We start from the raw sequence: 27,614 nt of genomic DNA on the forward strand, positions 1-27,614 counted from the left end.
GAAATATTTCATTGAACCTGGCATGTTATTCTTTTATCAGAAAATACATAATGATCTAGTGAGTTTCAGGCAGGAAATCAAACAGGACTTGTCCATCATAACTTCAGGACTACAGTCCATCATAACTTCAGGATTACAAGAGGAAGATAAGACAATGGCTGAAGTTGACAAAACGGAAGAGACTACTGGAACATCAGGTATCCGCTTAACTGAAATGGAGACAAGCCAGTTAATAAAGTCAACCACCCAGTTCCAAAATCACATACCATTATTGCAGGACGAACATCGTGGAGTTCCAGAAAAGCTAGATACTTTGATAAAACATAAAAACCAGCAGGTTGAGGAACAATTTGGAACTCAACCTAAGTGTCTTAGCACTCCAGCTAGTTCAACACCATATCAGTCCTTTAGCGTGGTGTCACCTATCAGTAAATCTACTTCATACTTTATGAACAAAGACATCATGGGAAACCCTTGTGCTTCAGCAGAAACCACTCTCAAGATTGATACTGCACCAAGAGTAGTTAAACAAAAACACGAGAAACCCAACACTGAAGTTTCTGTTGATCAGGGGCCCTTGGCTCCACCTATGGATAATCCTTACACTGGGCAAGCTAAGTCGGACACAACATTCACCATACAAACCCAGTTTGATATGTCTATAATTGGACAGGGGCCTTTGGCTCCGCCAGTATCTTTATATGATGCAGATCATTACATAACCAGAACCCATGAAACAAAACTAAATTACCTTGTCTTACCGGGTTATCCTGGTCTGGGGACAATGGTCCCGTCTTCAGAGTATTACCATATCTTAGTTGAAGACTGCCCTGCACCCAAATTGTCACCAAATTGGTCTTGCAGTAACCTGCTTCCGAGAGTCCAGCACATTGTTGGATCAGCTGTATAGACAGCTCCAGCTTTCTACTCGGGATCAATTAAGAACACTCCAATTATAACTGCAATATCATTACAGTTGACGACTCCAGTTGTAATGTCTTCCCATGTCCAGTCTGTGGACAACACTTATGTTAAGACCAACTGTGAACTTACACCTGACAGACACAAGTGGAGAGAACGAAAATGCTGCCACAGGGAATCCTCCTCTACTTCAAGTGAGGACTCTTATGACCGACAACCATCCCAATTGAAACAGTCCTATGCCAGGGGAGGAAATATGAGTCCTCAACCGCTGAAGGTGCCAATCTTCACTATTTCTTTCAATATATCTTGGGAATATTTCCTGCAGGAACGTCAGAAGGAGGTATCCTGAAGAATAGTAGAGGCAAATCACAGCGCTATAAGTGGAGCATTAAAATGGACCAAGTCTTCATTACCTACCGAGAAAGCCAGTTATGGAGCCAGTATGACTTACGCTAGCAGTCCTCAATCATATTTCCAACGACAAGTAAAAATGTCATAAATCAACGACTCAGATCATTGTCCACAGAGGCCCACGGCCTCACTGAACAGTCAGACATTTGAAAAGGTACAATCAGATATAAAAGACTGTATATCTGTAGTTAATCAGTTATTAAAAGATGAAAGTACTAAACGACAATTACCTCCTGCGGTGCACCGAGAATGTTACAACTCCCCCTCAATGCGCCCTCACAGAATTTATGTCAGATCACCAACTCCATCAAGGTCACAATTGAAATTCAGGAGTCCTCAGAATTCACACCCCCCCTCACCACAAAGTAGTTCAAGTTCTAGTAAAGAACAACACTATACTTTTCAGAGGACCTCGATTTCACCAAAAGACCAATCTTTAAACAGGTCAGGGTCAGGCCACTAGGCTCACGCCTGACCCAAGAGGAAGAGAGCCATAATGAGCTTGTTGTTAAAACTGTTGGTAGAAATTTAGATGTACATGTAGCTGTAAATTCCATAAAAATCTGGGCTACCATTGACACTGCTGTTTTAAAAGGAACTGGACTTCAACTACTTACGGATATCCTTGCCAATTCAGGGCAATTCACCATTCGTGTCATATATTTAATCGGTACAATCAACCTTGGCCTGCAGGGTTTGATTGTATGCAGCGCAATGGTAGACTTGGTTCGCTATGTTCTAAATTCATTTATGTTCAAAACAATGAAAAGGAAATCCTTGCCTGAGGCCGATTATGATACTCTCCTCATACAGAACCACCTACCTGTCTTAATATCACACGTCATGGAAATTACACCACAATACACTGTAAACATTGTCAATAATACTGCAAGTGAAATATCGCCTATAGCAACATACCTTTCTAATAAGATGGTCAGTGATGCAAATAGGTACGTGGACATAACAGATGAAACATCAGATAACCATAAGGTCCGTCGCGAGGGAGTCTCCCAACAGAGATCTGCAGGGGCCCAAGGTCCCGCAGCATCTCTTGTCACTGCATATAGTTTAGCAGCAATTGACAGGAAATTGATAAATTCGTATTGGAGCTTACCACATCAGTGTTTTGTATGTGGATTAGTGACACAGGCCAAAATGGGTTGCCACGTCTTAAAGACAACTTTGTTATGTTATTTTGAACCACACACGACCTGCTGGAGCTGTGAAGTTCGGACAGGTCCTTTGACCCACCGACATGCAATTGAACATAGAAAACAACGTTTCGTATTTGACGAAGACTTCTTTGGTGCCAGCTTATGCTGGGTTCACGTCATCAAATTAGCACAATGCTATTAGAATATTCCACTCTTGAAGATCTCTTGGATTACATTTTACAGAGAGAACTTTACACTTTCACGAAGTGCCAATTGTAACCTCAAAAATTTCCGTTCGTACGCTGTCACGTACACTACCCGTGGAACCTACCAGTGATTGCCATTGCCTTGAGTTGTTTTATGAATATTCCGTTTTCTGTGTTAATGTTAACAGTTAATGACAGTGTATAACATATCTTTTAGATTCCAAACCAAGGAGTTATACCAGTATAATAGTTTCCGGCGTCTTACTCGTCATCTTGTTATTTCGTTTATTAAATTGCGTTATTTTGTCGAACTATATCATGCATGTAATATACCGTATAAGAATATGTTTCCAGAGAGGAAGAGACATTTTATTTTTAATATGACCGTTTGTTTTGCATATTCCATGTACTTTGAAACATTGATAGCGTCTAAAGGAATATAGAACGTTTAAAATTTGGACTTTTAAGTATGAACTTTTATACAACATTGAAATCTGAAGTGTTATAGGAGTCCTTGTTTATTCAGACATTTCTATATGGATTAATTTTGACAGACAATGCTTTCCTTCTATTTATTATAATTACCCCTGGTCTGGTTCTACTAAGATAGGGCGAGTGTGGTGCTGAACACCAATATATAGTAATGAACCAGTCCATGTTTTACATGTTCCTTATCATGTATCCGTGACGTAGTACACAGAACACACGATTCCAAACTCTTCACCTTACCACATGTATTGACATATTGCTTATTTCCATTATTACTGTATTTTATGTATTATTGTTGTATCACCTGAATAAACCCTGGTGAGTTTCATATATATTGTTTTATATTATTAATTATATGCTCGGATCACAACAACATATTAATCTATCAATGAAAGTCTATTTATCTTGTCAACAACAGACTGCATCACCAAATTGCACTGTAGGGGCTCCATGGATGCGGTCCCTATCCATAAGCCTTTCTAATCCGTTGTCCCATAAGTCTTGTGTTGGTGTTAGTATCAATCTGATTTATGTCGGTTCGGGTATTAAACGACACATCGACCTCAGCAGTAGGTACACGTGGAAGGACAGCGACACGGCTTATTAGTTGATGAATGTTGTTGTCTTTCTTGAATATAACATGAATTCCTACTCCTTGTGCTTTTCTCATGATGAATTGTGTGTAAAGGAAAAAGAGTGGTTTGCGTTGATCATGTTGATGTAAGAAAATACATAATATGCTGCATTTTAGAGGACGACCTCATAGTCCAGGAAAATAGTCATAGGCTGAAGTTGTAGTTGTGACATACACCTTTGAGTAAAGCCAGGAACCTTGTGTATAATAGCTCTGGAAGTACACTATGTACCAGTGGATACATTGAGCCGTCAATTATTGGGTTAATTGTGTAAAGTTTGAAAAAAGACCTGGAGAGGAGTAAAATGTACCTTTATCATAAATTATATCTTCTGTTGCTAGAGTGTATTAGATTATTTTGAGTACTGGAAATTAGGATACATCCACCTGTGTTAATGTAATACATATGTTTTCTTTTAACAAATGCAGGTAAATCTTGAGTGTTAAACAAACAAATTAATACTCAAAACGTTTATTGTTATTTGCTTGTGAGAATAGAAGGAATAATGATTTTTAAAAAGAGGGAATAAGAGGAAGTCGAACGAATGGAAAATAAGTTTCATATTTCTGACTTGGTACCGGGATTTCCTTATGATGAATTAAACCTGGTTTTATACCAAGCTAAAACTCTCACTTGCATGACCATGGTGACGAATACGAATACTTCATTTCTCATAAAATAGTTTTTCTAATATCAAAATATTTGATGAGTTAAACAGTTGATCACATTTATTGATATTAGGGTTTGACCAACAGTATTTAGGTAAACATTTCTTTCTTTCCAACTTAAAAGATCCTCAATTCATTATATAATGGTACTTGTCACCAATCTTGTTTGAGTCACAGAGACGGCAGAATCTGTCTTCTCTCGGTAAAAACTGCCACTTTCCAGACTCAATCGGCAAGTGGTGATGATTACCACATCTATATTTGTATAATTTATAAATAAATTTGTAAGGTAAAACAGATAGGTGATTCTGCAACAAAAGCAAAGCATTCCTGTTTAAACTGATCTTTGAGTTTTTGCTCAATACATTTTGACAACTATTTATCAGCAACTTGTACATTCCATATATTGGACATACCACAACTACCAAAAATATTTTTAATATAAGATATGCATTTAGTTTCTATTCCGTTATCATTATAATATAAAAATACAAGTTTACATAATACAACAAAAATTTTACTTTCTTTTCAATTAAGTCTACTCCATTAATTAATCATTCGCAGTTTTACAGACACAGTCATGGGGTATCTGCCAAGTTCTGCATACTTTTTGAAATTTGGAGTAGACTGTAAAATGTAAAAAGTAAAATCACAAAAATACTGAACTTAGCGGAAAATCAATTTGGAAAGTCCATAATCACATGGCAATTTCAAATAACAAAACGCATCAAAAACGAATGGACAAGAACTGTCATATTCCTGACTTGGTACAGGCATTTCCAAATGTAGAAAATGGTGAATAAAACTTGGTTTTATAGCGCTAACCCTCTCACTTTGATGACAGTCTCATCAAATTCCGTTATATTTACATTGATGCGTTAACTAAACAGACACAATAAATAAATAGTCAAAATATGGGTACATCTGTCATCATCGTATAACAATTTTAAAAGGGACAATTTAACAGAACAACAAAACATCTATCTACAAACACATTCATTGATTTGTGTGTCTGACGTCAGAAAATTTTATACGTCACATAAATTTGTCGTTCAATGTGCAAGCAAACAATTTTAAAATTTACATAGGCAATGTTAGCATATAAGGTTAAAAAACAAAAGTATGTAAGAATGAATATCAGAAATAGACCGAGATTGAAAATAGTACAAAAGTTATATATAGAATTTATAAGAATCCACAAATAGTTAATTCCACTATCAGTCATCATCGTATAACAATTTTAAAAGGAACAATTCAACAGAAAGCAAAAACATCTATCTACAAACGCATTCATTGATTTGAGTGTCTGACGTCAGAAAATTTTATACGTCACATAAATTTGTCGTTCAATGTGCCTACAAACAATTTTAAAATTTACATAGGCAATGTTAGCATATAGGGTTAAAAAATCAAAAGTATGTAAGAATAAATATCAGAAATAGACCGAGATTGAAAATAGTACAAAAGTTATATATAGAATTTATAAGAATCTACAAATAGAAAATTCCACTATCATTCATCATCGCATAACAATTTTAAAAGGAACAATTTAACAGAAAACAAAAACATCTATCTACAAACACATTCATTGATTTCAGTGTCTGACGTCAGAAAATTTTATACGTCACATACATTTGTCGTTCAATGTGCGAGCAAACAATTTTAAAATTTACATAGGCAATGGGCCATTCCAGTTAATATCTGCTTAAGGGGTTGGATGGTCTTTTCTGCGGGGGGTAAAATTTATACATCTTAGGGGTGAAAATTTGGGTTTTTTCATCTGACACGTACACTTATATGCAAAAAACTTCTGAGGGTCTTGCAGCAGTAAATGATTTAAAATAATTACATTTTAGGGGTTACAAAAATGCCTATGTCAGATCTTAGGGGTGCTTTTGAATGTAGACAGTTACGTATAATGCATTATCTGGTATTGTATTTAAAATTCTGATGGGTACAATCCTTGCAGTAAAAAATTCTGATAGGTCATTTTTTCCCATGAAAGCCCATCCACCCAATATGAACAGAAACTCTACATCTGATAGGTCTTAATTCTTAGATCTGATAAGTAGTTTTTCATGATGTTGTTTTCTGATACGTATAAACAAAATTCTCCCCATCCATCCCCACCTGTCAGAACTGGAATGGCCTAATGTTAGCATATAGGGTTAAAAAATCGAAAGTATGTAAGAATAAATATCAGAAATAGACCGAGATTGAAAATAGTACAAAAGTTATATATAGAATTTATAAGAATCCACAAATAGGAAATTCCACTGTCAGTCATCATCGTATAACAAACAATTTTAAAATTTACATAGGCAATGTTAGCATATAGGGTTAAAAAATCAAAAGTATGTAAGAATAAATTTCAGAAATAGACCGAGATTGAAAATAGTCCAAAAGTTATATATATAATATATATAAATCCACAAATAGTAAATTCTACTACGCGATTGAATGATTTGGACGTTTATGGTTCAACGTATTTTGTAATTCATAATAGAAATATATCAAAATGACATATACTAGAACAATATTATACTGACGGGATCTTTTAAAGTACAGAGTCACGTTATAAGAACCAAAGAAATAAAAGAAGTCGCATATACAAAGCACGACACCAAAAATTGAAAGACAATACAAACACATTGACGAGAAATCATTTTACAAAATTGCAAATGTACACGTTCAAGTATATCTATATTTTCAAAACCCAATATTTCTGATCCATATAACAGTATTGGTAAAACCATTTTGTCAAATAAATCAAGTTCACATTCTATAGACAAAACGTTTTTTCTACCTTTTTTAAAACACTATACATAGGTTTTTGTGGGTAAGTGACAGTCGTATAGAATTTCATTATATACTCAGTTACAGTTGATTGCTTATAATCAATGGTAAAATTTCAAAAGAACATTGTTTGTCAAAATGTCACTGACGAAGAGGCTGATACGTAACTAATTTATATATTCGAAGACAAAATGAAATGTCAACTTCGAAAGGTTTCAAAATTGTTTTGTCTCTTATGATTGAACAATTACTTATTGTTTCCCTTTCGTGATAGTTTTTTTTTATAACTGTGTGACTTAAAATTTGACAATATGAAAAGACTAAATAAAACATTTCCTTATATTGTGTATCACAAACGAATTTGAAAAACCCTTTCCATGAAGTGTAAGGTGAAACAAGGAGAACGACAGGAAGAGATGCATACAGATAAAACAGTAATTGTTCAATGTGAATCGTAACATGAAAACATCATGTGTATAGTACCAATTTGTTATGATAATTTGGGTATACTTGTGACCAAAAAGTTAATATGCTCGATACCAAAATTTATGATTAAAGAGATGATTTTTCCTTTCCTAGTTTAAACATATTTTATTGTTCAAAATGACAAAAGGATCAGACACAAGTTTTACAACTTAGTAACGTCTTCTCCTTTCCTATCGTTAATTATCCATTTTTAGATGGTGATGTTCCCTTGCAACCATCTTATGGTGTTTATATATCTCAACTTGTAATAATCACTGGTGTATGTAACAACGTATTAAATTTTAACAAGAGAAATTTGTGTATTACTCAAAATTTATTATACCAGGTGTTCGATATCACAAAACATTTACTAAATTTTTTTCATCGGTACAAGGACATCATTTGTAAGTATAATTCAACATGCAGACATCTTATACGTTCAGGAATTTGACATTCAAATTGTTATGGTAATATTCGTAACAATAAGCACAAAAAATGTCGGCATTCATATCAAAAGCTAACAGAACCTTTAAACAGACTTATTAAGAAGGGATGTAGTAACGATACTGTTGTCAGGTCATTAAAGATTGCATATTTGGCTTTAATATTGATTCACTTATAGGGTCTTTGCATCGGAAATAAACGGAATTTCCCCACTCTCAACAGTTCAATTTTAATTACACAAAAAGCTCGGCAAACCTCGCGCTTATAAAAATATTTAAATCTTACTGTCTCGAGTAGAGAAATATCGTAACACACTTGTTGCAGTTGTGGAATCTATATATATGTCGTGTACATTTTATTATTTTGTACAGGTTATTACTTGTACAAAAACTTTGTACGAGTAATTACTTGTATGATGCCATCACACAAGTTATTACTTGTACAAATACAATTGTACCAGTAATTACTTGTACAATTTTTGGTGAGAAAAAGATAATAACTTGTACAACACAATATCCTTGGGTTATATGTGTTTCTTCTTTTGGTTTTAATGTTTTATATAAAACTCCTTTCTTTTGGTTTGTAAGTCAGGGAATTTTTGTCAATTGTTGGGTATGTATTTATTCGTTCTTTTTTTAATTTATTCTTATCATGCAGCGTATGTTTTTTAAAATCTATATTGGGTTTGGTTTTATCAACTGAGTATCAATGACATTTTTTTTTAAATATTAGAATATTACAAAAAAAAAAACAACGAACGCAAAGTAACAACATAAGGTAACATGACACCTTGAGCAAATTTAGCTTAACAGCTTGTTGACACATACATACTATTGGTGCAAAGTGGCAAAGCCGTTAAAATGAAAAATAAGATGAAAACCCTTCTACCATTTAATTTCAAGCATATGTAATATCTTATATTGGAAACAAAAGTAAAGCTTGATAAATCAAATAACCTATTGGTTTACACAAGACAAGGACGCATGACATCTGGAACTACACGATAAGCTCAACCTTTTGCATGTACATGTACCTGTCTTACTGCCACTTTGACATCTGCAGTCAACATGACCCTGGTCACTACTTAAAGTAAGCAATTGTACTGTTTTCATGACGTTAAACTCAGTGTTCTCTGGTATGTCCAACATTGTCTCTGAATCTTTTTGATGTATTTTGACTCATTAAACCTATCATGATTCCAACTTTTGTGTCTATTTTGTATCCATTTTTAGGCAATATTCAGCACAATTATTTTATATTTCTACAGTCATTCGGACTATCAACTGTACAATAAAAAAATAATTTCGCCTCCTTAGCGAATGATTTTTGATTTCTGCTACACTAAAAAACAACAAACTGCCGTTAGAAATATCTTTGATGTGCTGTCTTTTTGGAACTTGATTTTATTACTTAAATATTCTTCTGTGTGTGAATGTCGAATTATAGAAGAGTTATTGTCATGCCAAAATTATTCATTTCATCATCCTATTTGGTTTGACACTCTTTTCCATCTAACACTTTAGTTTTGACTTTTGTTTGTAAAGTTTTGCTCATATATTTGATAAACAAAAAGTACACACATGTTGAATGTTTATACCTTTAGGTTTTATTCATAAATAATTTGTTTAATACGAAACATTTGTTGAGAAAATCACATAGGCCAAGGTAGAATAATGATTTGTACAAGTTATTATCTTTTTCTCAGTAAAAATTGTACTAGTAATTACTTGTACAATAGTTTTTGTACAAGTAATAACCTGTATGATGGCTTCATACAAGTAATTACTTGTATAAAATGTTTGTACAAGTAATAACCTGTACAAAATAATAACATGTACACGACATATACAATTATTGATATGATGTTACGGACTCTTTTGTCTGCCAAACATTGTATTTAAAGAAGCTGATCATGGCAACGTTTGTTTTACAAATGACGTGTTATTCATATAAAATAAATGACAATCAGAATATCCTGAAAAGTTGAGGAGTTTAAACAATTTGGTTGCTAAAGAGAAACAAAAGATACGAAAATGGGCATGGTCAGTTAACTGCTAGTAGTCTGTTGTTATTTATGTATTATTGTCATTTTGTTTATTTTCTTTGGTTACATCTTCTGACATCAGACTCGGACTTCTCTTGAACTGAATTTTAATGTGCGTATTGTTATGCGTTTACTTTTCTATATTGGCTAGAGGTATAGGGGGAGGGTTGAGATCTCACAAACAAGTTTAACCCCGCCGCATTTTTGCGCCTGTCCCAAGTCAGGAGCCTCTGGCCTTTGTTAGTCTTGTATTATTTTAATTGTAGTTTCTTGTGTACAATTTGGAAATTAGTATGGCGTTCATTATCACTAACTAGTATATATTTGTTTAGAGGCCAGTTGAAGGACGCCTCCGGGTGCGGAAATTTCTCGCTACATTGAAGACCTATTGGTGACCTTCTGCTGTTGTTTTTTTCTATGGTCGGGTTGTTGTCTCTTTGGCACATTCCCCATTTCCATTCTCAATTTTATTTAAATTCATAAGCCGATAATAAACTGATGATGACAAGACAACACAAAAAAAGAACAAAAGACACGCAAAACTTTACAAAACACAACATAGAGAACGTACTTTGACCTATAAATTTTAATTGTTTATTTTCAATACATAGTGACTTGGATGGAGAGTTGTCTAATTGGCACTAATTTCACATTTTCTTTTTCTATAGAGAAAACAAAACAAATAATCATATACACATGTTATATTATAGTTCACGAGTTAAGATAACAAAATTGTTTGATTTTATATTACAGGGCGTAATTATTGTCCAAATCTGACTTTTTTTCACAATTCACAAAAAATAGATTGTAGCCGATACATGGTTGCTTTGTTTTGCTCATTTTGTTGTTTACAATTTTCATAATTTAAGCAACAGACTGGTATGCAGATGCATTCTATCGCCATAAATCTAATGGTGATCTTTATTACTTGTTAGAATTGAGTATGCTTCTAGCTTCCCTGACCCTTTTTGTATCCTTTAAGCTATCATATGAAGATTCACTCCCTAAAACATCTAAACATTTTCCAATTACTAATTCCAACTCTTCACATCTCATCAATAATATTTTTGATTTTGTATCACTTGATATACGATGAAACTTCGAGCTTTTTATAAATATCTTATACGAAACTTTATAAGCATGTTCCATGCATGATGTTAACAAATTTGGTAGATTGTAGAGTTCAGCTATTAAAATATCATCAATTAATTTATCTATGGAATATCTATGGGTATATGTATTATCTTTCTTTTGTCCCATATCAACAGCCAAACTCTTATCGATTTTGGACACTAGTTTGTCCATGAGGTACTTGTGTGCCAATGGTAAAATTAGATGAGCTTCTTTTTCTATAAAAAGATTATAGGTTAATTATTATTGTTTTGTTTATATTCATGATACATAAAGAGTTAGTATTTTTTTACAGTAATGTTCTCTATAATTGAAATGACTTGTCTTTTTTAAGAAAATCATTTAATAATTCATCTGTAAACGATAAATAATGTGTCCACTGAAATAAGTGTGTTACGATATTTTACCACTCGAGACAGTTATATTTTATAAATGTTAAGCACGAGGCTAGTCAAGCTTTTTGAATTATTAAAATTTAACTGTTGAGAGTGGCGAAATATCGTAATACACGAGTCATCATTGTTAAATCTGTTTCTCTTTTGATTTTCGTTCTTCCTTTTTAATGGTTTGCAGTTAATTGTGTTTTCTATATTTGACGTCATCGGTCATGGTTGCCATTTTTCATGACGTCACAATAGGATATCAAGAGGAAACCGAGAAAATTGACGTCTTATGTGCTAAGAACAGACAGATACTGGTTAAAATAAAGAGCTTTCTCACACCGATCAAGAAATGGGAAAATAGCACAAACATTCGATGAATAACTCTTTCTTAGTAGCAATTACCAAAGAGCAATACATGAGACAAAGACATCTTGTTAAATAAAAAAAAACAATTCAGTTCTTTTATATATATTTTTTTCGGTTTATATATCAATCTTACTAACAAATCACTGTAAATTTAAACAAAATATACACTTGAAACCATTCTTTTCTGTGCTGTTGCGTATTTTATACATCACTCTATACCAATCCATCAACAAAAAATAACACATTCACGTGTATGCATTGCATGTTCGTTCATAAAATTGACGACATTTTGTTTTATGAATTTTATAAATTGATTATGAAAATTAAAGAGAAAGAATGTGTTCACATGTTTCCGATAAAGTCTTTTTTCACCACGATGATAAAAGTCGAGGACAATATATCAGTCAGTCAAACTATTTAGGCATTAAATCGGGCTCATCAATTTTTTTTTAATTTGAGTACTTTAAACAGTCGCAATGGTGACGACAATTGGATAGTAAGCTATGTCGATGTCTCATAAATGCCCCATGAGTTATCTGACATCTGACATCAAGGCAACATTCCAACTGACTTCATTTTCAGAAAACGACATCTGTAACAAACATAAACCTTTAGCTTCCGCTTTACAAGCAGAACCAAATACAATGAAAGTCCCAACTATCATGACTATGTATTGGCTTCCGAAGCTACACAAAACACCTTACAAATATAGATTTATTTCGTCTTCAAGCCATTGTTCCACTACTAAACTGTCTATTCTTCTTACCAGTACACTTGGTACAATCAAAAACCTGATAATAAATTGTAAAGGTCTTCGAAAATAGGATCTTATTTACTTTTGGAGTGTCAAGAACTCGTTGGAAGTACTTGATAAATTGCATGCTTATATTGGTGATTTTTAATCTGTTCAAAGTTTAGATTTTTCTACCCTGTATACCACATTGCCTCACATTCTCATTAAGAAAAAATTCACACACCTAATTAAATGGGCATTTAAAAAGTGAGAATGTGAATATATATGTTCAAACCCTTTAAAGTCATTTTTTAGTAGCAATAAACAAAACAACTATGTCAATTGGACATGCTTTGATACTATATATGCCCTTGAATTTTTACTAAATAACATTTTTGTTCGCTTTGGAGATTCCGTATATCGTCAGGTTATCGGAATACCAATGAGGACTAACTGTGCACCACTCGTTGCGGACCTGTTTTTGTAATGCTATGAGTTACAATTTATGAGAAAATCAGCAAAGACCCATCGAAACAACATCTGATAAACAAATTTAATAATACTTTTAGATATTTGGATGATATTTTGGCTCTCAATAATGACGACTTCAGTATGTATACTAAAGAAATTTATCCTGTTGAACTTACTTTAAATAAACCTAATACTAACAATGACCACTGCCCTTTCCTCGATCTTGATATCTATATCACTAACGGAAAGCTTAATATTAAAATATATGATAAAAGAGATAATTTTTCATTTCCTATTGTTAATTATCCATTTTTAGATGGTGACGTTCCCTTGTCACCATCTTACGGTGTTTATATATCTCAACTTGTACGATTCGCTTGTGTATGTAACAATGTTTTAGATTTTAACAAGAGAATTTTTTGTATTACTGAAAAATTATTACACCAGGGTTTTCGATATCACAAACTAGTCAAAACATTTACTAAATTTTATAATCGGTATAAGGACATCATTCGTAAATATAGCTCATCATGCAGACTTCTTATACGTTCAGGTATTTCACATCTATTTTTTTATGGAAATATTCTTTATAAAGCATAACAATGTCAGTATTCACCTCAGAAACTAAAAAAAACTTTAAATAGACTTATTAAGAAGGGATATAGTTACGATACTGTTGTCACGTCATTAAAGATTGCATATTTTGGCGTTAATATTGATTCACTTATAGGGTCTTTCTATCGGAACTAAACACATTTATTCAAAAACCAGTTGTTAACATGACACAGGTTATGTTCTTCTCATATATGTTATGATGGTATGATACTAAACCCCTAACGGAAAGGATTGTGCCTGATATTCATATGATGAAATCATAATCTTTCAATCAGTTTTTTTGTTTTTTTTTTAAGACATATAAACGTTTTATTCCTAAATATTTCCTGTGTACAATTACCTTAGTCGTACAGGATCAGGCTAAGGGTCCCTGTTTACAAATTGAAACCATCTATCCAGGGGAAATAGAAGGCAATAAAAAAAGTAGTCCACTTTTAACCTTGGATTTACATTTAGTGTAAAAAATATAACCATATAATGTTAGAAGCATCTAATAGTTCTATACTTTAATACAAAATAGTAAGTAAATAAGTATAAGATACCCACATAAAAGATTTGCATTTACTACAATAAACATGATAAGCTAATACTTTTTTATCACTTTTTTTTTTATGTTTATATAAATTGATACAATCGATATTCTAATACTATAAACCATGAAAAATGTACTTTGAATCAAGCTATATTATACTATATTAAATGTCTAAATTTTCTTTATTACAGACTCCAATTTTGTCTTATCTATGATATCAACGCCTTTCAAAAGAAGAACTTTTACGATTAATTTTCAAGTTTTGTTTCCAGATTTTATAAATATCTTGTGGTGTTTTAGGCGTTTTGTTAAATTTTATTGAATTCCTAATTTTCCATAGTGTCCATTTAAAATATAAGATAATTATGTTTAAAAAATTATCATATTTTAGTTCTCCCGTGTTTTTACCCAATGACACGTCCTTTTCACCAAACGGATTGTTTATTCCTATGTTTGATTTGATCAGTATTTCTTGGAGGTTTTTTAAAATTAACTGTGATGTGCAACAACTGAAAAATAAGTGTTGCAGGGTTTCTATATTATTGTCATTTTGACAAATGTGGCATTTTCCATTTGATAACTTCATTTTTTTTAATCTTTCTTCAGTATATAAAATATTGTGCAAGGATCTCCATTGGAATTCTTTTACTTTATTTTCAATTTTCAAATATTTCAATCCCGACCACATATTTTCCCAAGGTATATTTGTTCCAAATATTTCCTCCCACTTAATTTGACATTTTGGAGATACATCTTTATTTAAAACCGTACGAATATAATTGAGTTTTAACTTTGATGGTTTGATTTTTCGGTTGTTTAAGTTAATGATCTCAAGGTCATTTGATCTTTAATTTACTTTCATAATGCAAATTCTGGTTTCTGCAAGATTTCAAAATTTGCACGAAATCTTTAGGAATTGCCTGTTATATTTTTGAAAATTCGGAAATACAATTTCGCCGATCAATCAGCTTCCTATAAATTTCATTACAGCTAATGAAATCTGTAGTTTCTGAATTCCAAATATCCTGGATAGTTGTGATACCGCTTTTTAAAAAAGAAGAGTAAAACAATGGTTTATTTTTGAAACGAATAGAAGAGTTTCCAAATATCCTCGTATTTAAAATGTCACTTTTATATGGAGGTGAATCAACCTTTTGAATGAATCCTGACCACGTATCTATAATTTTCTGATAAAATTGTGGTAGTTGGTTCATATCTAAACCATTTAAAATTGAACATTTACATACAAAAAAGGCATCATTATATTTTTCGTCAAATGTCTGAAGCCAATACTTACCGATCGCATTCCAGCTTTCCAATGGCTCCTGAATTAAACGATATACAAGTTTTGTTTGTTTACTTTTTATAAACGTATCTATACTTACCATTCCCATCCCCCCTTTTATTTCATCCAAACAGCAGACATTTCTATCTACCTGGTTCACTTTTCCGTCCCATATAAAGTTCCAAATCATATTATTTAGCTCTTTAGTGTATTTATCCGGAATTCCTCGTATTTCGATCTCGTAAGAACAAAGAGAAAGTATCATATTTTTTACTATAAGTGTTTTACCTTTAAATGTAAGCTTCCTACTTTTCCATACATGTATACAATTTTTAACTTTTTCTATAATTTTTCTCCAAATATCATCGTCATCTATTTCATAACCATGGCACACCCCTAATGTTTTAACATTGCCTGTGATCCATTTGATTTTATCAAATTTAAATCGTTTTCTTTTAGAAGCCCCTAATAGTAAGCCTTTTGTTTTGTCATCGTTTATTTTAGAACCCGAAGCTTTTTCGTATAAGGACAAAATTTTAAAAGTATTTTCTACAGATTTTTCATTTTTATTAAATACCTGGGTGTCATCTGCAAACATGCATAATTTGGTTTCTATAAAGTTCTCTCCCCCTCCTGGTAATTTTAATCCTTCTATTTTAATGTCACCCCTAATCGCACATGCCATGGGTTCAGCTTGTATGATATACAAGAGAGGCGCTATTGGACACCCTTGCCTAGCGGAGCGAGTAATCGAAAAGTATCTTGATACAAACCCATTAGTTTTGATACACGTAGTAGCATTGTATAATAGCATCTTTATCCATGCTCTAAATTTCCCACCAAATTCAAATTTCTCCAATACAAAATCTATCCATTCCCATTCAACCCTATCAAACGCTTTTTGTTGATCCAAAAATAATATAATTCCTTCTTCATCTTCGTTGTCAATATATTCTATAATGTCCTGAATCATTCGGTTAGCCTCGCTTATATTCCTACCTTTAACAAACCCCTTCTGATCGGTATGAATAATTTTAGGCAATACTATTTTAAGTCTTTCAAATAAAATCTTTGCAATAATTTTATAATCACAATTAAGTAAAGTTAGTGGTCTCCAATTTTTTATATTTTCCCTTTCCCCTCCTTTATGTAATAAGGTTAAGACCCCCTTATGTTGAGAGTTACTCAATATAGTATCATTAAATATTTCTTGTAGTAAACTAAAGAAATCGTCTTTAATTATATCCCAGTATAAAACATAAAATTCTGATATTATACCATCTTCGCCAGGTGATTTGTTTTGTTGAAGTAATTTTAGTACCTTTTCTACTTCAGAGATATTTATATCTCTATCTAACATTTCTTGATCTTCTTTACTTACCTTGTCTACCATAAATTGACAAAGTTGTTCGCCCGCTGTTTTGTCCCAACCTTCCGTGGCAAAAAGTTTAGTATATACTAATCTTTCAATCAGTTTAATTGAAGTCTGGAGCTGGCATGTCAGTTAACTGCTAGTAGTCTGTTGTTATTTATGTATAATTGTCATTTTGTTTATTTTCTTTGGTTACATCTCCTGACATTAGACTCGGACTTCTTTTGGACTGAATTTTAAATGTGCGTATTGTTATGCGTTTACTTTTCTAATTGGCTAGAGGTATAGGGGAGGATTGAGATCTCATAAACATGTTAAACCCCGCCGGATTTTTGCGCCTGTCCCAAGTCAGGAGCCTCTGGCCTTTGTTAGTCTTGTATTAATTTATTTTAGTTTCTTGTGTACAATTTGGAAATTAGTATGACGTTCATTATCACTGAACTAGTATATATTTGTTTAGGGACCAGTTGAAGGACGCCTCCGGGTGCGGGAATTTCCCGCTACATTGAAGACCTGTTGGTGACCTTCTGCTGTTTTTTTTCAATGGTCGGGTTGTTGTCTCTATGACACATTCCCCATTTCTATTCTCAATTTTATTTTAATTATATAAACGAAAAAGAAAAAAAAAAACACACTTAAATATCTTTGATATAGAAATACCTGTTAGTTTCAGCGATTCAAAACCAGGCAATGTGTGTCGTAAAAGAATTGCAAATGTTGTTGGGTTTTCATCTGGAAGTTCAATTTCACTTGCGTTTTTCTCTTTAAAGTCTCCGTTTAACATTTTATGGAAAACTGGTGACATTTCCATTAAATAGTATTTGTTAATATACAGCTTTTCATCACCAATTTTGATGGTTAAATCAGGGAAATTAAATGGAGAAAAGGAATGGTTCGGCGGTGTGCCTTTCTGTGTTTGTTCTTCTGTTCTTAATTTTTTGGCTGCCTGCTCCATGATAGAAGTATTTTGATAAGACTGGATTGTCTACAAATTAAACTTACATTTTAAACAATTTTATTTGCAACTTGTTGTACATTGCAATTATTAGATTGAAATAAAAAAAAAGTGTGTTAAATACTATGTTCACTATTTAACCTTTGCTTTAAGCATGTTTTGATCATTAATCGAATGTTAAACATAAGTGATTTCAAAAATTTCTAGACCCGTCAAATGGTGTCAACATAAAGAAAGCTAAAACAACACAAACCGTTTCAAAATACAAGGGATTAACGCATTTTCTTTTGGAGGCTATATCACTGATTGTACTATTTACAGCGACGGGCAATTGCCTATTGAACTTTTCATGATCTATTTGTGTCGGAGATGCCAATTAAATGTATAAATCTTAATAGTAGAGCTAGACATGTTTTCAAGGGACCTTCTGTTCAGATATAAAAAAAAATAATAAAAAAAAAAAATTCAGTTGAGTTTCGACAGTTAAAAGGTGTATTTCGAAACGATTGTCGCCGAGGATATGCCGATTTATATACCCTATTTCTCTTTTTAGGTATATAAATTTTAAATCTTCTAAGCTAAATTAAGGCATTAATACGTAATCATTTTTTTTTATTACACAGTCATTAGTTTTGTTTGTTAAATTTTTCACTTTTAAAAATTGTAGCAAGTTCTTGACATTTCGGAATTGCTTCAGCATTCATTCAGTAAATTTATCACTTTCCGTCCTTGGTTGGAAATCTTTTAGAACGATTAGATACAACACCTTCCGAGAGTGACTTTTTTGGATGTCTTCTATTTATTGATGCTGTTCACTGGACTACTTTGAAGTTTATAACTAATATAGTCATCGATAAAACATGGCGTCAGTAATCCACTTTAGACAAATTATGCTTGTAAATAAAATGCATAATATTGTATTGTATTAGTTAATCTTGTATACATCATTAAAATCCAACGGTTGTTTAAACAACCTTATGCTTGTAACTGAAACTGATAAAAAAAATATTGTGAATAAAATACATTATGTTAGTGTTTATATTTTATTTGCTATTTCTACTTACCTGATCACTTGGCGACGTAACACAACTATGAAGTAAATATCTGTTTATTGACGAGTTTAATTATAGATTTTTTTCTAAGTTTATTATTTCTTAAAAATGAAGTCTGATATCATTATTAGATGTTTGATTTTTTTTTCTAATGTCAACAACACCCGTGTTGCTTTTTGAAACTTAAACAAATGACGTGAAACTACTCTTTTTTGCAGGCAGTGTTACACATAAGAAACATAATTTCAAAATGGTTGAAAATCGATGGACTAATTGAGAATGTTAATTTTTTTAGACGATCGATCTGGTTGATTCAAATGTCATTGACGACGACATTGATACTAATTGATACTGTTTTTTTCTAACGGAATTGACATTTTTAACAGAACCGGGATCAACTTCATGGTATTAAACACAACAGAAAGTTCTTAAGGTCTATTTGTTTTGTGATAGAAACATTTTCTTGTTCGGAGTTGATATTGCTTTCTTTTCAAAAATAATTTTTAACAACAACTACAGAATGTCATGATTTAACGGAAACCTCTTTCAATTGATTACCTCATACAAATTTTAGAAATTATTTCCCCCGTTCGAGTGTTAGGTGAAACAAAGAATATATCGACCTAAAATTAAAGAAATTCACACTGTTACGAAATAGACGTTTCTCTATAATTTAAGTTTCAAAACCGAAACACATATACATTGACAACACTGTATCTCCACCCAACATACACATATAGTGGACTCTTAGGGCACAATTTTATCTTTTATGATTTTGTTATTGAAAAAGGTGGGGTTACATTGGTACAATTAGATGAAAGATATATTAAAGCTTCTAGTCTCTGAATTTAAACCAGGTATAGAAATTTGTTTGCCGTGAAATCAATAGAAGATGTTTTACAGAACGAAAAATCATTATTTAAATAGAGGGGTTAGTTCTGTAAAAAAATCTTGCATTTGACAATGACAGGGAATCGGACTTAAAGCTTGATCAATGCATTTACTGGAGATAATACGCTGTAGACAGAAAATACAGCAGAGGTTCAACCAGATTCGGAGAAGAAACATATTGATATTTTGGATTTGTTAACGAATGATAGTCGTAATAAGTTAGGCGCATTTGGATTCAAATAGCTTAAAATTGTAACTCGTTATGCGAACTTTTAGTGCAACTCGCTTTTCAACGAAAATTTGACGGACTTGTTTTTAAATTGATATGTTCCATGTAAACTTGCAATATAATATACATTATTTTTTTTTAACTTGTTACGCATGTTATCCATATTAGATTTTTTATGCAGTCGACACTGTGTATCTTGTATTCATTTTGATAATTGTAGTGCTCTGACATTCATTTGATATGTCTAATTATTTTATTTTTGAAATTTGATGAAGAAATGTTCGTTTTCAATTTGGTATTTTTGTTTATTAATATTTTCCTCGAAAGTTTTTGTCTAAAATCTAGAAAATCTCAAACTCTAAACTTCAGTCTTCTTTATCAGTATGGCGCCTAAATCATAAATGTCAAAATTTGAACAATATTGATTGTGGTATTGATTGTCATATACATAAATATCAAAGCTCCAAAGTTTAAAATACGTTTATTATACACAGGTGTTAGAATGTTTTTTTAATGTGTTCAATACTTTTCTCACTTACAACTGCTGGTGATTTTTTAACTAATGAAAAATAAACGCCTTTAAATTTATAGTAGTTGACATATTGAATGTATGTAAATTGCAAACTTATCTCTAAGTTTGATACTTGTTGAAGGCGTAGAACTATATTTTGTGTCGGACTTTCAAATATTTCATTCTAGCTTGGACATAATTCTGATTTGTTTAAACTTTGTTTTGCAAATCCATATGATGATCATTTTGCCAATCAGTTAACTAATGTTTGACTTAAATATTTAACTGTGTCTAAACCACACCGGCAAAATTTGTTCGGACTCGATGGTATCTAACATCCGGCACAATGACGGAACATTAATAGACAGAAGAAAGCTAGGTTTCTCCTTATTTTCTTATTTTTTTATGATATCGAAGAATATATATACAAATACAACTATTTTCTATTGTGATATGCAATATGTTCTACAACCGTTCTATATTAACGAAGAAATAAGTAAAAATGCATGTCAAAATGACGAATTGAGTGAACCTTGCCTCGAAATTGTTTAATTTCTCGTTAAATTGTTCACATTGTACGGAAAGGAAGGTACGGGAAGATAGATACTGACACGGAGATTGCAAAACTTGTTTTTATGAACATCTCAATACTTGTATTTCTGTGTATAGAACGAAAGAAATGAGTCATGTAAAATTAAAATACACCGGTTTCGTCATTGTTGTTTACAACCAATCACCCGGTTTCGTCTCTATATATCACCCGTTTTTTTTTTTTTTTAAACCAATAATTTATGAAAAGCAACGTTAACACGGATTTGAACATTGTCTTTCGAAAGAATTTAAATATATATTTATTTTAAAGTAAACTTGGCGTGTTTACATTTATTTACATAGGTAATTATAGTACTACACATTTTCCTTATGAAAGGCGTATCCGTTATTTCACTGATCTCCAAACTAATTTTAAATGGAATATGAATACTCAATAGCAAACACTGATATCTAATTACTTTTTGACATTAAGATTATGATATTTTTTTATATAGGTTTTGAGATACATCGCAATATGTGACCCCCCCTTTTTTTTTTTTTTTTTTACAAAAAAACACTAAATAACGCTTAATAAACAAAATTTAAAACATCACAAAAAAGTATGCAGAAGATTTATATTACTAAGAAGTGTGTAAAGTTTGATGCAATAATGATAAATGGTTTTGAGATATGGCGCGACATGTTAAAAAAAACGCACTCCTGTTTTACTTACAAAGTTCTATAACTCAAAAAGATTAAATTTGATTTTCACTAAAAAGTTTACAGATCGTTTGACCATTTCAAGAAATATCTTTTTTAAGTTTCATGAAAACTAGATAAGCTGTTCTCAAGTTACAGTGCGACATGTTTACGCTGGACAGATGGATAGACGGATAGATAGACGGACGGACGAACAGAATGACTGATAGATGGAGGAACGGACGGATGGAAGGGAGGACAGACGGACGGACGGATGTATACAATGATACGTCCTGTCAAAATTGTGACGGGCGTGTAAAAACGCAATGAAATGAAAAAAAAACAAACTCTAGTATGTTAAAGGTCAATAAGTTTTATTAGGATATCGGCCAAGTCGATTTATTTGTATATCTTCTATTTTTGCTATATGACTTTTATATATATGTTTGAAAATAATAGATAGAAATTGATAAAAAGAACTTCAAATTCGTCATTTAAGGGCAATGCAATAAATCATTTAAAAACTAATGTGAGAACTTTATAGTAAATGGACAAATAGTAGAGCTCAACATTTTGAAGATAATAATCTGGCCCTTTCGAATTGTCTATGTCTACAGCTGTTTCTAATTAATTGACAGCATGCACTTGCATGCCCCCCTTTGTTTATTTCTTGGTTGACAAGCGGGGTCACAGTAAACTTTTTAAAACAAGATACCCTAATTATAATTAAAAAAGACATATGATTTTTAATAAAATTTGTTAAATGCAGCCTAGTAATTTTAGATGTGAACATTTATGTAAAAAATTGTATTGAAAGATAATGAACGACGGTCGACCGGTGCCAAGCGATGAAAAAAAAACTGGCCTAAGTATAGAATACGTTTAAGTAGTTCCGGCAATATTCGAAATATCCATATGCCAATACTTTAAATATGTTTAGGCGCGTAACAATCTGAAGGCCTAGTTCCGGAAATAATCGAAATATTCATTCGCTGAAACATTAAATATGTTCTTGTGGGTCGGTGTTTTTGGGGGTTAACATAACAGCTGTTAATATGTCAATGTGGATAGGGACTAGCATGAGGTTGGATAATCAATTAAATAGTCAGCAAGTTAACAGATCAGCAGGTCGACAGGTCAGCAGGTCAACAGGTCAGCAGGTCGATAGGTCAGCAGGTCGACAGGTCAGCAAGTCGACAGTCAGCAGGTCGACAGGTCGACAGGTCGACAGGTCAGCAGGACAACAGGTCAGATGATGTTTCATGTTATCCATAGATTATTAGTCATTAAGTCAGGATGTTGTGTAGAGGGAAGGTGTGGTACTCAGTTAAATATTCAGCAGGTCGACAGGTCAGCAGGTCGGCAGGTCGACAGGTCAACAGGTCGACAGGTCAACAGGTCGACAGGTCAGCAGGGCGACAGGTCAGTAGGTCGACGGGTTAACAGGTCAGCAGGTCGACAGGACGACAGGTCGACATGTCAGCAGGACGACAGGTCAACATGTCAGCAGGTCGATAGGTCAGCAGGTCAACAGGTCGATAGGTCAGCAGGTCAACAGGTCAGCAGGTCGACAGGTCAGCAGGACGACAGGTTGACAGGTCAGCATATGTTTCATGTTATCCATAGATTATTAGTCATTAAGTCAGGATGTTGTGTAGAGGGAAGGTTTGGTACTCAGTTAAATATTCAGCAGGTCGACAGGTCAGCAGGTCGACAGGTCAACAGTTTGACAGGGCAGCAGGGCGACAGGTCAGTAGGTCGACGGGTTAACAGGTCAGCAGGTCGACAGGACGACAGGTCGACAGGTCGGCAGGTCGACATGTCAGCAGGACGACAGGTCAACATGTCAGCAGGTCGATAGGTTAGCAGGTCAACAGGTCAGCAGGTCGACAGGTCAGCAGGACGACAGGTCGACAGGTCAGCATATGTTTCATGTTATCCATAGATTATTTGTCATTAAGTCAGGATGTTGTGTAGGGGGAAGTTGAGTACTAAAAAAAAAATAGTCAGCAAGTCGACAAGTCAGCAATTGAACTGTATCGTATTGTGTTACTGCTTGTTGGGTGTTAGTTTCTTTTTTAAACAGTCACCATTGCTTTTCACTTTTCTATTAAACTAAATTAAAACCACTGAATTATATGTGCTTTCGCATGATAAATTTTATTACTTTTATTCACAGAACTCTGTATTCGTTGTAAAGCCTCAAAATTATAATTGTACATGTATTTATCTAATGAAAATGTTTAATGTTATTTCATCCATAACCACTTATTTAAATCAGTCCATTGATGCTTATGTTTTTTTATCTGTAGAACCGTTTGCTTAAACTTTTAAAAATTATAAAAAAAGAAATAGCTACATTTTCGACTTGTCGGACTGTCAATCAAGCTAATTGTTGACATGTCGCTGTCGACCTATCGACCTGTCGGCCTGTCAATCTGTCAACCTGTCGACCTGTCGACTTATCGGCCTGTCGTCCTGTCGACCTGTCAATCCCAACTTAACATGGCGATTAAACATAACTACAATCTTCAAATAATAAACCTGGAACATTGTTGAAATTGGAAACCTTTAACATCCAGTGTATGTAGCAAGTAAAATCCCCAAAATACTAAACTCCGATGAAATTCAAACGGGAAATTCTTCATCAAATTGCATAATTAAAAGCTAAAACGAATGGACAACAACTGTCATATTCCTGACTTGGTACAGGAATTTTCATTTAAAATGGTGGATTAAACCTGGTTTTATAGTAAGCTAAACCTCTCACTTGTTTGACATTCGCATTAAATTTCATTATATTTTTTTTTTTTTTTTTTAATATTTAACATATTTTATTAACAATCACCTGTTACATCAACCCTCAGTTGCCCAGGGAAGCAACTAAGGGGGCCCCAATTTTTACAGTCTCATTTGTCGGGGAAAAGCAAATGAGAAAAAAACTCCCACTATAAATTATTAACATCAACCTTTATAAATATTATCTATCCTTGTACAAATGTACATGTACCTGCAATCAATATCGATCTATATATCTATACATCTCACCATATATAATTATTTCAATAAAGTTTGTTTTTTATCTTCATTTATTTCTCACAAAGGCTACCTGTATTTATTAAGCAGTTTCAATTTTATCGTACATCAAGTCTTTTTCGAGTGATCATTTACCACGTGCGATTTGTTAAAGGGATGTGTAGTTCATTCATAAAAAAATGGATTAATGATTTTGATTCCCAATAAGGATTAATATCAAAGATATGGTGAGTAAATATTTGTTTATAATATGAACCTGTTGATACAACATGTCTTATTACAATTAGATGATATACATGAATATATACACAACAGAAATTACATGTAGGGAGTTGCGAGCAGTGTACATATTATTATTCAATCAGTATCAAAGAGGTCATTGAACTGACCTGACCATGCAAAATATATATTTATATACAAAAAATGTCACACATAGTAGAAAAGGCTTCGATTTTCGTATTCGGTTTAAAATATTTGAGCAGAAATTGCATTTCATGTTTTATCATATTTAAAATCACCAATTTACTTATCCCTTTCTTTTGATATTTTGCAATATTTCTAGTTTTCCAGATAACCCATTTCGTGATTAAAAGCACCGTATCTAAAATTTGGGTATAAGATGCATCTGCATTAATGACCCCAAAAATTATACTTGTTTCCGATTTTTGTAATTTTTGGATATTTAATTTTGAACAAAATTCCCTTATTTTCTCAAAAATTTCCCGCCAAACGTCTTCCACCAGTTTACAATAAATAAAAAGATGAAATAGTGATTCTTTTTCATTGCAAAAGTGACACTTCCCGTTTGAGCGATTCATTTTTTGTAACTTTTCTTCAGTGTAAATTATATTATGTAGTAACTTCCATTGAAATTGTTTAATTTTCCTGTTAACTAAATTCTTATTCAAAGTTTCCCAAATGTAATCCCATGGTAGTTCATTCCCAAAATGTAAATTCCACTTCAACTGACTATTTGGAGCTGTTTTATTCTCATAAAAGTATCTAATATCTTTAAGGCATAATTTTTTGGCATCAACGACAACTCCATTTTTTATAAATTGACAAGAATTTATTATTTTTATAGGTCCATCAGAATGACTATGTATACTAGAGTCTGTTTTTAAAACGTCAATTTGTTGAGGTGTTAACGAAGATTTAATGCAGCTATATTGTGCAATTCAATTCCCTTTATCTTTAAGACTGTTAAAAATATCAAGGGATGTTTTAAAGGATAAATTTCATTATATTGACAACAAAGGGGGGGGGGGGGGGGGGAAACAAACTGACATAATAAGTAAAAATGTAAAGGATCAATTAGTTTACCGAGATTGTATCTAAATTTCCTAGGACGGCAAACAACATCTCAACCAAATAAGAATGTGTTGTCCTGTTTGAAATACGTTTTTGAAAAAGGTACAAACAAAAAAAAATTTCTTATACTTATGGAATAATTAAGGTATTTAGGAATGTGTGGTACCGAAAACCATGGCTTGATAATTTACCAGTAATACAAAGATAAAGTTCATTAAAATTCAACACGTCACAACAGACGTTGTAGTCGGATACATATAAAGTACGTTGATTACTTCTTTTCAATAGTCTTACACTGTCATACCTGAAAAACGGTAGTGACTTTGATAACTTTTGAAAGTGGTAACGGTGATTTTTAAGGTGGTACCTTACAATACAGGGAGAAAACTCTGTAAAATCAGCTAAGCGTTTTAATTACGTTGTGTTGTTAAGGAAATATTAAGCTCCTCAATGATAAAAATTAGTGTTTGTCAAGCTGCTATATAAACAGTGTAATTTTTCTGTTAAAAATTGGTTGGTTCAATTTTTTTAAAATTTTTATATTTTTGTCAAAGAGTCAAAGTAGATACTTTATCAAAATTTTATGAAAATGAAACTAGCTCAATTGATTTAAGTGAAGGTTTTGGGTACCACCTTAATTGTTTACATCTGTATCCCTTTGGGATATGAATAGTTGTGAGATTGTAAATCATGTCTCATCTTCTTATTGTAAATGATTGTTTCATAATTGATTTTGAACAAAGAAAATGTGAACTAATGCTTTGCATCTATATTTATTTAATTCATTATTACATCATCATATAACACATCCATAATACAAAAACAATAGTAATGAAAATGAATCAACAGATAAATGGATCAATTAGTCTTAGTCCGTTTCTGTGTGTGTTACATTTTAATGTTGTGTCGTTGTTCTCTTATACTTTTTTATACTGCGTTTCCCTCAGTTTTAGTTTTGAACAGCGGTATACTACGGTTGCCTTTATTTGTCAACACTTGATGAAATGTTTAACTTAACAATAAATCACAGATCTGGTGTTAAATGTTGAACAAGCAGGTTTAGACATACAACTTTGATCCTATCATTACTTTTCATTTTATTTTGTAATTATCTAAATTGAATCTAACATAATTGGCATTTTATCCATGATCTGTGCACAGAATATGAATTTATGTAAATTTCTTGAAAGGAATTTATTGTACAACCCTATAAGGTAACATTTTGTTTTAATACCTGTTGATACTGCTTTATTGGTAAATGAAATTTTAACGATT

The 27,614-nt window shown here is 32.5% G+C and overlaps 2 protein-coding genes across 2 annotated transcripts; one reads left to right on the forward strand and one right to left on the reverse strand.

Annotated features, from left to right (window-relative positions):
* Positions 1–10,922: 10,922 nt before the first annotated feature.
* Positions 10,923–18,105, reverse strand: LOC139480857 (BTB and MATH domain-containing protein 38-like). The gene is made up of 2 exons (XM_071263777.1): positions 17,785–18,105; positions 10,923–11,585 (listed from the first exon to the last, which is right to left on the reverse strand). The coding sequence occupies exons 1-2, from the start codon at positions 18,077–18,079 to the stop codon at positions 11,161–11,163; spliced, it is 720 nt and encodes a 239-aa protein (XP_071119878.1). The 5' UTR covers positions 18,080–18,105; the 3' UTR covers positions 10,923–11,160.
* A 5,142-nt stretch (positions 18,106–23,247) lies between these two features.
* LOC139482983 (S-antigen protein-like) lies at positions 23,248–23,853 on the forward strand. The gene has a single exon (XM_071267014.1). The coding sequence runs from the start codon at positions 23,248–23,250 to the stop codon at positions 23,851–23,853; it is 606 nt and encodes a 201-aa protein (XP_071123115.1).
* Positions 23,854–27,614: the final 3,761 nt, after the last annotated feature.

The sequence above is a fragment of the Mytilus edulis genome, chromosome 7 (assembly GCF_963676685.1).
Source record: "Mytilus edulis chromosome 7, xbMytEdul2.2, whole genome shotgun sequence".
Classification (NCBI taxonomy): domain Eukaryota; kingdom Metazoa; phylum Mollusca; class Bivalvia; order Mytilida; family Mytilidae; genus Mytilus; species Mytilus edulis.

Excerpts from the sequence above, each read along its gene's own strand:
- LOC139480857 (XM_071263777.1), bottom strand. The coding sequence starts at position 18,079 with ATGGAGCAGGCAGCCAAAAAATTAAGAACAGAAGAACAAACACAGAAA. Across the intron at positions 11,586-17,784 it reads TGAATCGCTGAAACTAACAG|AAAAAGAAGCTCATCTAATT; the intron begins GTATTTCTATAT and ends ATCTTTTTATAG.
- LOC139482983 (XM_071267014.1), top strand. The coding sequence starts at position 23,248 with ATGTTTCATGTTATCCATAGATTATTAGTCATTAAGTCAGGATGTTGT.